Source organism: Ornithodoros turicata, chromosome 9 (genome assembly GCF_037126465.1).
Source record: "Ornithodoros turicata isolate Travis chromosome 9, ASM3712646v1, whole genome shotgun sequence".
Classification (NCBI taxonomy): Eukaryota; Metazoa; Arthropoda; class Arachnida; order Ixodida; family Argasidae; genus Ornithodoros; species Ornithodoros turicata.
The window spans coordinates 19,507,447-19,520,880 of NC_088209.1; the positions used below are offsets into that span (position 1 = coordinate 19,507,447).

At 44.3% G+C, this 13,434-nt stretch overlaps 1 protein-coding gene across 2 annotated transcripts in view; it reads left to right on the top strand.

Moving 5' to 3' along the window:
- LOC135368293 (target of rapamycin complex 2 subunit MAPKAP1-like) overlaps window positions 1-13,434 on the top strand; it is a 49,449-nt gene that overhangs the window by 30,067 nt on the left and 5,948 nt on the right. For both annotated transcript variants that reach the window (XM_064601473.1, XM_064601474.1), the window contains exons 5-9: window positions 1,077-1,285; window positions 5,346-5,506; window positions 8,564-8,737; window positions 9,569-9,678; window positions 12,753-12,860. In XM_064601473.1, the coding sequence (XP_064457543.1) occupies window positions 1,077-1,285; window positions 5,346-5,506; window positions 8,564-8,737; window positions 9,569-9,678; window positions 12,753-12,860 (762 nt within the window). The remainder of the gene's footprint in view (window positions 1-1,076; window positions 1,286-5,345; window positions 5,507-8,563; window positions 8,738-9,568; window positions 9,679-12,752; window positions 12,861-13,434) is intronic.

Sequence of the window (13,434 nt, forward strand, 5' to 3'; positions counted from 1 at the left end):
CCTTCCAGTGCATCTAGTGATGTAGTACTGTTCCAGGGTACCGTACCGGGTTTCCAGTTCAACATATCGTTACCCACGATGTAAAGAAGCAGCTCCGTTTCGACTCGACAAATTTTAAATTGAATTGAATTGTGAGAAGGAAAGAAAAGGGTGAGGGAATCTGATCGCGTCACCCAACGATATCTGCTACTCCCAGTGAGAGTGTCGTCTGCTACGGAAACGGCACGGCGTGATATGCGAGCGCGCGAAACGAATTGCGGCGTTCGTTGATTGGCAATCCCGCGCGCGTCACCGAATGACGTCATCGTCGCTCACTTTCGAATAGGATTCTTTGAAGGAGTGTGAGGGATTCTAAAGTGTAGGCAGACCAGTTGAACTCTCCGTGGCGCTACAGGTTAGCTGTGATTGTTGTCGTGCAATAACGCATGACATTTGTAGTATACAAGTAGCCGCAGCGAAAAAAAGGTCATTTATTCAGGAAAAAGTATCAAAAGGGGAAAAAAAAAAGATACACAGGGAAAAAGACCTACTGGTGGATCTTCTTTCCTACTGGTGGATCTTCATTCCTTATGGAACTTTTTGCCGCATGGATCTGTTTGCTTGTTTGAATCTTCTTTCCCTATGTATGTTTCTTCCACGTGGATCTTCTTTCTTGTTTCGATCTTTTTTCTCTCCGTTACGTGACTCCGTTGAAACGCCCTTGTGTTGTTCAGTTGTTGTTCGTATTGAGACTTGAGACGCCCGTACCAGCGTTCTCACCATTTCATTCTCGAACAGGGTTCTTGGAAGGGGTGTGAGGGATTCTTAAGCGTGGACAGACCAATTGAACTCTCTGTGGCGCTACAGGTTACCTATGATTGTTGTCGCACAGTAAGGCATGACATGTGTACTACAATCAGCTTCAGCCAAAAACGACAACAAAAAAAAAAAAAGAAGAAAAAAACGTCAGGTGTCCTGTACTGCTCCTTTAAAAGAGGTGCATCACTGTTAAATTCTACCAAGTGCCGTTTCCCCGTACAAAATGAAAACATTGTTAACAACATTCCTCGTGTTTCTTTGTGTGTGTTTGTGCATAGCGACGGAAGTGGACCAGTTCTTCCCCCGCAAGGATCTGAGCGAGGTGCACAACAAGCCAAGACCGTCTTCGCTGGGAACCACCGGTGTCCTAAGTCCTCCTCCGACTGCGTCTCTGCCCAGAGTTCCTTCTGCGTTGTCTCGTCAGCTCGAACAGTATCCGGTGGCTCCCAACAACCCTTTCAATGAATACGCCCGATTCGACGGAAGGGTACGCCCGTCTTCTTTTTTATTCGAAACAAGGCATTCTGACCAGGGCCGCCGAGAGGGGGGGGGGGGAAGCCGGGGATGGCGCCCTGGGGTCCGGGTCTCTTCAGGGGCCCGCAGGGCTCAAGACCAGTCGTAATCATATAAAGTAGAAATATTTAGACCATGTTATCGAGCCGTGAGGAGGGGGCCCGGTTATCACCCATCCCGGGGCCCGTAATTTCTCTCGCTGGCCCTGATTCTGACTACGAGGTTGCAAAATCGGAACAAGTACATCATCTCGACGTAACGTACGTCAGATGTTCTGGGATTAAAGTGGTTAGTTATTTTTTAGTAAATGTGCGCTAATTTACATCTTGGTTAGTAGATATTGATCGCAAGCTGTCGATAACGACATTGAGTATCTTGGGATCTGTGGAAGTACCTCTCAAAGGTGCTTTCTAAATCCTCTTGCGTGTTTAAAGGTACAGCAATGATTGCTTTACGATAGTTTGTTTTCATGGGCCATCTGCATTATCAGGGAGTTTTCTTTGTCTTGTGTTTGCAACATGTGGGCATGTAGCTACAGATATAAGTCATGGAAACAACCAGTTTTCCGGGGATATTGCTCCCAGTGGTGCATATAGCTACTTCTTTCTGTTTCATACTGTATGTATATATAGGCTAGCAGTTTTTCTTTTACCAAGCACCGTATTATGCATATCCGAAAGTCTGTGTGACATGTTTGTCATGATTGGCATGTCGCTACCGTGTCATTCATGCCGGGAAGAAAGTCGTAGTGAATTGTACACTAGCCTGAGGTAAGTGGGGCGGGCTTTGTGTTGCATTGCCACCATTGCGCATACGCAGTGGTAGCGTACGCTGTTTTGTATGAATAGCGTTCGTGTGCTAGAAACTTATGCGGGAGCATCTCGCAGGATTTCGGCCAGCATCGGCTACTCCTTGGACGTTTATGAAGGTACAAAATAGCGTCGAATATTACGAAAATATATTCGTACATCTCGTTGAATAGCGTATGGTCAGTTGTTATAACGTACGTGTCTGCCGTTTAAGTCGTGCGACCCGGTTGTAGACGATCCTTTGCAGACGACTGAGCTTGCGGTCGAGACCCCTATATCGGACGTTGAACGCGTAGCGCCTTTCCTGTAACGTACGCAAACCAATAGCGTTCGATCCTCAAAAACTCCATCGTAAAATCACGTTTATAACGTATTTGTTCTACAATAGGCTATATACTGTCATCAGGAGAGAACATATAACGACTTGGCAGACGCCGGAAGTTGACCGCGTCGACGCCTGCACGCAAAAATCGCTGTTATTCCAAATCTCTGAACTATCAGCGGGCTCGTCCAGTGTCCAACAGTGCCCGGCGACTTCCCCCCATCGAGAAATAGCTTCATCGCTGTGGGACATTAATAAACGTGCGCCGTGCCACGCCCGAAATTTCATCACGCTGGACCCACTTTTGTCCGCGGCGCGTTTTATGAAATCTGCGGGAGGTCGGCGAATGCAGCCGACGCGGCTTTGTTGTCGGAATGTGGGCCCACCTTCTTTCCTCGGTCGCTTTTTCCCCCCGCCGCAGTAATTGGAATACCGAAGCGGCCAAAGTTTTGACGCTCTCAACTGACCCGGGCGGCGCGGGGTGGTTGAATGGGTTGCCGGGGGACGAACCGATTGTGTTTGATTATATTCGTGCACTCATCGCCGTTGAGTTGCTAATGAACTGAAAGGTGCGGACTTTGGAATCCAGGAATTCACTTGTCCGCCTTCGTTCATTTAGTTGTGGTCATTGCGATGACCACATGATTTGTATGAGCTGGACGACGTTTTAATCCTGCGTGGAATGTGCAATTGTTCCTGATACCACGTGCTTTGTAGCAATGGGCTGAATGTTTGCCGCAGATTTATTAAGTGTGTGGATTCGTAGTGGAAATTGTGCATGCCTTTCATTCTCTCCCCCGTTCCAAAAATATTCTGTAAGTATATGAAATCATTCCTTTGAGTAAATGTATTTTATGAACATCTTTTCTGCCGTACAGGCTGGCAGTGGCCACTAGGCCATTTGCATTCATGGTAGCCAATGCAGATTGCTTTTCTTCTCTTATCCCTTGGCGGCTTTCCTAAGAACAGTGAAAATATTGAACTGTAAGTCAGAAGTAGCTCACTTTAAGTGGTGAATGAGAAAAATATTATTAGAAGCATGATGATGATAACGCTTTCTAAACTTTATTCATGTCCCTGAGTAGGGCTGTGAAGCAAAGTGGCACAGGTACTTGAGAACATACGATTAAATAGTTCACTATTAATTGCTTTCCCCTGTGATCTACATTTGAATTGTTGTAACTCATACACTATTCATGCTCTAAATTTGAATTCCATGTCCTTTCGGAAAATTTATTGCAACAATTTTTCTGCACAAAACCCCCTGCTATGACAACGTGTCCTGTGCGATTGACAGTATTTCCCACTAAGAGGTGTCGACAAGGTCTGCCAAAGACTGCAAATCCAATCGAGACAGTTAATTATGTTTATGTCTTTAAGTGCTGTTGAATATGAAATGATCTCTTGAAGGCAAGCCATCTAGTTATTGTTGTGTTCAACATAAGATGGTGATGATGATTCAATTTGAATGGCGCATAAGCAACTCAGGCTATAGTGCACCAAAACCATGGTAAACTTGTGACTAGTTAAAAATCAGACAATTCAACATAACATAACATAACAACAACATAACATAACATATGTGTTCAACATAAGAGTGATACATTCAGTTCTAATATTTGGTTATAGTACACCCACATGGAAATAACACTAGCGAAGCATTATTGTAAAAGGAGCAAATGTCATTTATCACATTTTTTGTCACACGTACCCCCTTGAGGTGGTAAACATCGCTGCAGCGTTGTTCTTAGGAGGAGAGTACGAGAACACACACACAGCAGTAACTACCTCTACAACTCCACGGCATTGTGGACTAGTTGGTTGGGGTACAATGGCATGATGGCAGAGCTAACACACCCACACCCTGTACAGGCCCAGCCCTAGAGAATACAGTGTGTTGGAATGACTACAAAGATATTTCCTAAAATTTTCGGTTCTTCAAAGGAGCCCATAAAGCCATGTAAAAGATTTTCTGTTTCTGATGCATTATAAAGGGATGTGATGACTTGACAACCAGCACAAAAAAATTCTCAGTATGCAAAGTTTTTCTTAGAAAAAAAAAAGAAGAAAAAAAGAATGCACCCGAACATCGACACGCGCGTTCCCGCTCAACTCGCTCTGCAGGGCAAAATGAGGAGGAGGAGGAGGAGGGATGCAGTTCTGCCGTTGACTTCCTTGTGCATCTTCGTCTTGCGGCTGCATTGTGTTCTAGAGGAGAAGTAGGAAAGATGTCGCTGGTGACGTCACTACGATTACAAGAGTGAGCGCACTCCAATCAGAGCCAGCGCTTTCTGCATTCTTTTTCTTTTTTTTTTCATTTCTCTGGCAGTTATCTCCCTGTGTAGCAGACAACGTTTCTCTAAACCAATTAGGGGCCTGTACTGTAACAACGTCAAAGCGGCTCGGGCGGCTAGTTGCAGGCATTGCCACCGTTGCGCGCAGTCTCGATTTTTGAAACGGAATATTGCGATGTTTACGCATCTGACGAAAGAATCACTTTGCATGGCATGGTTGATGGCTTGGTTTAAAAATAAAAGTAGTGACTGAAACAGTACTTTGGTGACACATGTGCACCCTGCACATGTGCAGCTTATTGTTGAAAATTGCTCTATGTGCATGCCCGAAATGCCCTCATTTATGCAAGTGACATAACTTGTTGCCAGCCTACCCTCTGAGCTACGGCTAAAAGCAGTGAAAGTAGTGGCACACTTTCTCAAACCACTGGCAAGGAAGAAGCAGCTTTCACCTTACCGTGGAAAAGTACTTTAAAGACAAGTAAAAAAAAAATCTTATAGTAAAATTGTACACTCTAAAAGTGTCCTGGGCCTGGCCTCAGAGAAATGTTTTGGTGACATATTCCCATGGAAGTTTACTAACATATATATGTTTTTATCACCCTGCAGGCGAGTGGTCAAAAGTGCATCAATATATTCTTGTCCATGCTACCGCCAGACGAGAGGTCGTATCCATTGCCCGTGTGCCCATTACCACATGCCAAGGTTCATGATTTCATTGGCTTGGTGTGCTGGCAATATACCAGCGAAGGACGTGAGCCAAAACTCAGGTGAGAAAGCATCTGCAAATCTGGATAAAATTATACTACACATAGAATGGTAATTTTGTTGAGACATGCCCATTACACTGTGTCGTAGCCAGACACAAGCAAGGTAGCCGACTGTATCCGTTTATTTCATGCCCATGGTTATATACAGTGAGTGAGGATGATGATACCGATGACACTCCGATACCACTGTAAATGTCTTATTACTAGTTTTGCTTCATGCATTTCTGCCTGCTTCTCAGTATGCTGCAAGCGAACCCTATCTCCGTCTTTTCTTTTTTTCTTTTTTCTTTCTCTTCTAATGCATGTCTAACTTGCGGAGGAAGCTTTTCATTTCAACATTATTTTTAAAGACCTTCCAAATGTGTAGTGAGTTCTGGACAACTTCTGGGTTGTCCTACTGTAATGTCCAATTTCAGCCTGAAGTTTTTGGCATTAAGTGCATTTTAGACCCTACTCATACCAGACAAGATTAATTTCAGCTTCTGTCACAAGGATTAAGTGTTCAATCAGTTCCAGTCAGGGGTTGTCAGGGCTGGCAAGGGGGGGCGGGGGGGGGGGGGGGGTGACGCTGCCCCCGTGCTTGGGCAATTTCAGGGGCCCACATGACCTAAGGCCTGTCGTAATCATATAAAGAAAGAATACTTAGGCTATGTTATTGAGACGTGAGGAGGAGGCTAAGGCATGACCCATTCCCGGGCCCATAATTTCTCTCGCCGGCCCTTGGGGTTGTTACCGGAAACTGTAGTGGAAGCGAGAAACGTTAAGGCGTGGCAATTTTTAAAGCATGTGACAGCTGTCTTCACAATTTTATTATGGTCACGTGGGACACTGTTCTAAATTCATAAATTTTGTGTTGAAATTTTAATGCACGTGTTGAAATAGCACAGCAGTAATGATGGAAACCGATGGAACGATGCTTTGGAAATGGATACCGTCAATAGAAAGAGCCCGGAAATGAAAACGGGAACGAGAGGTTGCCTTCTGGAACGGATACGGAAACTGGTACGGAACCGAACGGGAAGAACGGAACGGAACGGAACTTGGAAATGAAACTGTAAATGAAAGATCAAGTCTATTATATATTGTCAATACTGCCCAGTGCCATGTATGCCAAAGAGAGTCTGGCCATTAATGGGACCTGCCTATACCTGTGAGCTCCACCTGCTTTGGAGCTCTCTGGCCAATCACGAGCCAAAATACAGTTCGCTATTAATCACAGGCTATCAAATCTAGATATCACCTGTATTCACTGGATGACGACATTTTTGGTAAACTGGGTTGGATTGGATTGAATAGGATATTCCCTGAAGACCTACCAACATAATGGATTTTCCGGCCACTTTTATCGACACCATCTGGATGGAGAGGGGCATGTCGGGAAGACGCAGGACATCAGAAGCGCAGAAGTGTTTTCTAGCAGACCTGATTGGCTGGCAGAACCGCTTGTTAGAACAGACTGCCGGTATTATACATATTTTAACTATGAAACATAGCAAGATTGAATCTAGAACGGGCAAAGGTGTGTAAATGAATAAAAGTCTGTCATACAATGCAAATTTTTGGCCATCCATAGCGTTTTCCTTGCTATTTGCTTGTGATCGCAGTCTTTACTAGGCCTAACAAGGACGACGAAACATATCCTTTTCGCGTAAACATCAGCACTGGAGCGTAATTTAAACGTGATTTGCAAGATAATTGCAACAGAATGTACACTTACGGTGTAAAATTGAAGTAATTTGTGTGAAAATTTTTTGTCATGAAATTCTCGCTTCACCGTTCCAAGCTACGCCGCCATTTTCGGGAAACTTTTGGTGTCATGGTGACCCGTATACGAAACAGCAGCCAATGAAAAACGCGCAATTTGACTGACAGGCCGAGCCTCTTTTTTTTAGGCTCCGCCTAATGGCCAGACTCTCTTTGGCATACGCAGCACTGATACCACCTAGAGACAAAGCCTGATCGCTTGAGCAATGTGACGTGAGAATTAAGAGTCCACCAATCATGACTGTACTTTCAGCAGCCATAGCTATGAAGTGTAGCTGCCGTCAGCCGCATGGACAGTCACTGGTTGCCACAGAAACACTGTGTTTCAAAATCGTCCTGAAAATGGCTGACATCTTGGCCCAAATCGCTTTTGTCGCCTATTCTAAAACTCTCACAACAGTGGCTTCAGTTCGGTTTTTAGGCTAACAGAGTGCAATCTTCATTTTTTTGAAGCTTTCACCACCATATACAGTGAACCCTCGTTAATATGACCGCTGCCGTTCCCGCTGATTTTGGTCATAAAGCGAATTGTCGTATTAACGAGAAACGCACCTTCCGCGGACCGAACACACCACTACCCACAACGAAAGCCGACGTAATTATGATTTATTTTCTGAGAAATCTGTTAACAATGACTACGTCAAACAATTTTCAGTCATTAATTTTTCTAAGTGGACAATAGCACCATCAATTGCGGACACGTTATCGAGCTTTATCTGCTCAAAAATAACGAGGCAACCTGTTGGCAGGTGGGGGGGGGAATATGTTTATTAAGAAAAAGGAAAGGAAAGATCAGCCAGGCTTCGCTTGCCTTCTTCGAGTAATGCTGCTCTTCATCTGACTGCGAAATTCCTCTTCCGCTTTGTTTCGGGGCCATCCTTACGTGAAAACAGCAGCACAATGTGGCCTGGTCCCCGACACTTCGGTGGTTCGAAAAGCGATATGAGTATAATCCCAAGGTCAGCGATTTCAGGGGACATCTCAAACCTTGACGCCCTACTTTAACACGCGTCACCCTCTGGGCGACGTACGAGATAACCTCTCCCGGGGGCTACTCTGAGGGTCATGTGACGCGGTCATAATAGCGGGAAGATAATGCCTGTGTTTGACCCTACTTGTGACGAAAATCTTGGTCATTGTCCGGTAAACGGATTGTCATATTAACGAGGGGGATTTACATGCCGGCGAAATGGTTTCCGAGAAAAACGGTCATAAAGCGAGTATGTCAGATTAATGGGGGTCGTATTAACGAGGGTTCGCTGTATAACTTTTCCTCTCTACATCTGTTCGCAGGCCAAGCGTAAGTCATTACTGCCTGAAGATAGCGGAAGAAAGCGGGGAGATTGACGAGGATTTCCCGAGCCTGGATATCAAGGAGCCAGTGTCCAAGTTTGAATTCCCCTTCCTAGCACTTGCTGAAGTTGAACGCGGCGAGGAAGAGGATTCGACGGGACCAGTTCTTAAATTGTGAGTTCTCTTTTAACTTGCCCTCAGTATGCTGTCGGAAGCAATACCGTGTTCCCCAAAAGTGAAAATGTAGAAGGCGAGTTTTGGAGCTCAAGTTAGAGCAGTTCATAGTTTCGGTTTTCTTCTGTTTCTATGAGTTCACAAGCAAAGCCAGTCTAGTGCACTTTGCTCAACAAGTGCTCAACAAGTGAGCTCAAGTTTGCTCAACGAGTGAGCTGCTGATGCACTTGTGATATTCCTTTCTGTGTAACTCAAGAAGGGAAGGGAAGTGAGGACCGTAGTGAAACCCACACCATCTTTCTGCTGTAAAACAGATAAGGAAAAGATAAAAAACAAATGGAAAAACCAGTGTAAGGAACTCTTCTTGCTGCATGGAAAGTTTAACTTTGAGCTCCTCATCGAGTTAGTCCAAGCCGGTCTAGGTGGAATAGATGATAGGACATCCCAAAAGCCTTCTTCCTTGCTTATTAGTAGAACTGCTGGTATAAAAATGAGAATCTGAGCATTTCCTAGTCTGTATGAGCATGAATGTCTTCGATTTCAAATACAGGCTTGATAGAAATGTGGATGTGATGTGCAAGCTGTATTTTCCTTGAACGTAGGATCATAGGAACATAGGAATTTGATCAGCTATCCTTTTTTACAGACATGCTAACAAAAGAAAAAATAAGTTCAGTGTTTAATTTCCTCTGCTAAGTGCTAACCATATTTCATGCATATAACATTTGCAGTATGGCCATACTGATAAGTATTGTGCATACAACAGTAGGATCGCTGTTACATGTTGTGGACTGTTACAAAAAGATTTACTCACCTTTCATTTTCTTACAGCCACACAAAGGATGGGTTTAGCAAGATACAAATAAGCAGCTTAGAGTGTACACTAAGAGAAGTTTTGGACTTAATGTTGAAGAAACGCAAAGGTCTGCTGAGGTCTTTAGGTGAGATCCCATTCCTTATAACTGCGGCCCATCTTTTGAGAAAGTGAAGAAGTGCTCATCTGAGTAGCCTCACTGGGTGCATTAAGTAACTACTCCAGAATCAAAAGACTGATGACTCAATGCACTAGGCACTGTATAGGCACTGCGCTCCTTCACCCTCTCACACTGGGAGTGAAGGGAAGACGAGTCTCTGGAGATGAGCCATGAACAAAATAAAGAAAAAAAAAAGGTGTTCCTTCACGAATTTTTCGCGGGTGATCTATCGAACGGATTTCTGTTCTGAAAACAGCTACGTTATCAGGTCACCGAAGGGAACAGATGTTCTCATTGGGACAACTTCGTAGATTTTATAATTAAAAAGATAATTAATGATTTTTAGGTAATTAGTCATTCGACAGTTTAGCAACAGATGGCCAAGAACGTCTGCCGGCCCAGAGGTGATAGAAGTGAAAACGGGATGTCTATAGCCCTTATATTTTTTTAATGAAAAATCTGTATTAAAAAAAAAAAGACATCCTGTATATGGGGACATATGTAGGACCCTGTGTTTAGCACCTGTGTGTAGCGTCCTGAGGGCCTTCTTGAATTTATTGTTTGGTGCGGAGACGAGAGCGCAATCTTCGTATCGTGATCCAGATGATGATAACGATAGCGGTTTCTATCACCAGCTGGGAGAGATCTTTGAGTAAATTAAAACTGATACTTTCATATTTGCGAGCTTCCATGGGTCAAAGAAGGCTCTGCGATCTTGCTCTGCTGAGCATAGAGAGACATGACACTGAAAAAATGGATTTCGATGACATCAAAGACAGTCTGACAGCAGCGAAGGCTCGGTAAATAGTGTTGTAGTTGTCCAATCTGACGATTGTTTTTCTTTTTATGTTGTTTTTACGTGTATTCTGGGTTAATAAAAACATAAGCGACAAGCCAGCAGTGTTCCTTGTTTATCTCGAACAACATCATGGGGATACATTGCGTCACGGGCGCAACTGCACAGCTTGCCATGGGCGCCGTCCTCTCTAGATAAGCCACTGGCAGCCATGTGTTTCAGTTGGTGCAATGCAAGCAAAATTAGTTCACACAGCAGCTACCGTTTAGAAGAAAAACGCAGTGAAAACAGAGCAGTCTTTGGCAGCAACGAATGGATCCTCAGGAAGCAAAGATTGGCGGCATCCAATCAGACAGCAGGAGAAGCGCATGCATGCCTCTCGTGTGAGTGTGGAGTTGTAACGGATCCGGTCGTAGTGTTGTGTACATGCGTGGCATGACGCGCATTACTGCATCTTTCAATAGCAATTTATTGAATTGTAGCCCACAACAGTAATCACAAATGTTCTATAGTGACAACAATATTATTAGACCCTGATGTTTTAGGGTTAAACCCGATTTTTTCCCGAATTTGCACCCCGAATTGAGGTTCACCTACCTAGGGTTAAACCCGATTTTTTCCCGAATTTCCACCCCAAATTGAGGTTCACCTACCTAGGGTTAAACCCGATTTTTTCCCAAATTTGCACCCGGAATTGAGGTTCACCTACCTAGGGTTAAACCCGATTTCTACCTGCAAAACTGCACCTAGGCTAGGCACCTCAAGGCATCGACATACTAGTTTCTCACAAAATATGCGACTGCCCCTTACTTCTGGCACTCTGGATAAACGGTACCGTGAACGTTTATTCTACAATAATGCCCGATTTCTCCCCGAACTCAGTCTAATGGTAATTTTTCTGCCCGAATTTGTATGAATTTTCGACATCAATTTATTGATTTTTACCGATTTCTACCCCCCGAATTTGGAAAAATATAAAACCCGAAAACTTCAGGGTCAAGTTATTTTACCAGAACTGCTCCATGGCGTGGCACGCACGTACACGGGCAAGATGGGCTAAAAGCACCGATTGCACGAGCCGAAGCGACGTTCGCTGCTTAGTGCCGAAGCAAGAAAGAGTCTGGTATAATTCTGACTGTAGCTTCATAACGGAATCAAAGATTTGAATTACGACAGCAAGCATGAAATTAACATAGCGTGCAACGTAATTTGAAGTGAACTTGAGCGAGCATTTCAGTGCCCCTTTAAAGGGACGGTCACATCTGGAATCCCATCCGCGGAACCGGTACTACCATGCCTATGCATCGGCCGACGATCTATCCGGCTAATCTTTTCATCTGAAAAGTGCTTAGGTATTAGATACATGAGTTTTAAAGGTGAGCGCGGCCTGGATGAGCTGTGTCATTGATCACGTCGCACGTCCTCTCGGTCTGCGATGCGCTTTTTTCACGAGGAGGGGATTTTTGGAAGGTGGGCGGAACAGAGGCCTCGCGCTCATCGTTTTTTTTCGCAGGAGCTCATTGTATTCGTTGCAGAACACTCCACATCGTAAAACTAAAAAAACATTTTTGGTGTCACCTCAGCGCACCTTTAAAGGACGCATTAATTTGTAATTACTTTGTAACAATTCACCCTCCATCTCTGCAATGAAGCCAGTGCATTGTGAAACCCTCGCCACGCCTGTTCCGAAGGGGGGAACGGAGAGGGGGAATATATGTTTATTTGAAGAAAAAGTGGAAAGGTCACGACAGACTGGAATGAGAGGGGCTCACACAGAGCCGTAGCGGTGGGGGGCGAGAGGGGCAGCCGCCCCGGGCGCCCTCGCCAGAGAGGGCGCTGAACGGCAGGCCCTGGCAGGTTGTTTGTACAGTATAAAGCGGGAACAAAGAGAATTTGAATTTACGATCTTGGCAGTGTGAACGAGCATTTTCTTTTCTTTGTTTACGGCGCTTCTAACGGCAGTGATAGACGGGAGGGGGGGTGCTTAACGCTATCACGGCTATCCCGGTCTCATACTGGCCTCGCGACAGCTCTGGGCTCACATCACATGTTACTGCCATTGACATTCGGAGAGATACATACTTTGTATTCTCTGCCCATCTGTAGTATGCACTCTGCATTAGTACTGTACCCTATAACAACTTAATATCTCGCTGCTGGGAATTGCACAGTAACGGTACATTTCAGTAAACTGTGTTTTGCTGTTCGACGTTTAGAAGCTTATTATAATGTAACGCATTTGCAGGACCAGAATTTCATGTTGAAAGCAACAAAGACTTTGGCATTCCTATTGATCTTGACACAAGCATTCGCTCAACTGGAATACTGGAATTTACTTTGGTGTCCGAAGATGGTGAGTTCCATTCATTGCCATGCTTTTGTAATTAATGCACTCCCCACTTGTAGTCCGTTTTTGATGACTTCTTTCCACATATTTCACGCACCTTGACTTTAGCAGCAGCAGTGGCCCCAAAGCGTGTTCCTCGCCTCCGTAGTGCTACATTTTCATGTTTAAAAGTGCATTAACTTGCGAGTCTATATAGTAAATGTGCAATTTTAAGTCTGTAGAACACTCAAAGAATGACACTGAAGCTTTCTAAGTTTAATGTGTACAAACTTTTGCGTGGTGGATCATGCCTCATCAGGTGCAGGAAGAAACAATGTACTCGTACACAGGGAAGGGTAACGGTAATAATAACGCAAACAGAAACGATATATTACTGAAATTCGAGACGGCAACAATAACAGAAATAGAAACACATGCCACTGTCCTCCACTATTGGAAACAGAAACGGAAGCGGAAATTATTGTCCGGTATTCAATTCGGGTAACGGCCATTACTGTTGTGCGATGACATTTCAGTGACTTTTCATTTTATTTTTGTATTTTGATGACTCCATTTCCTTGTAATGCTCTAAATATTACAC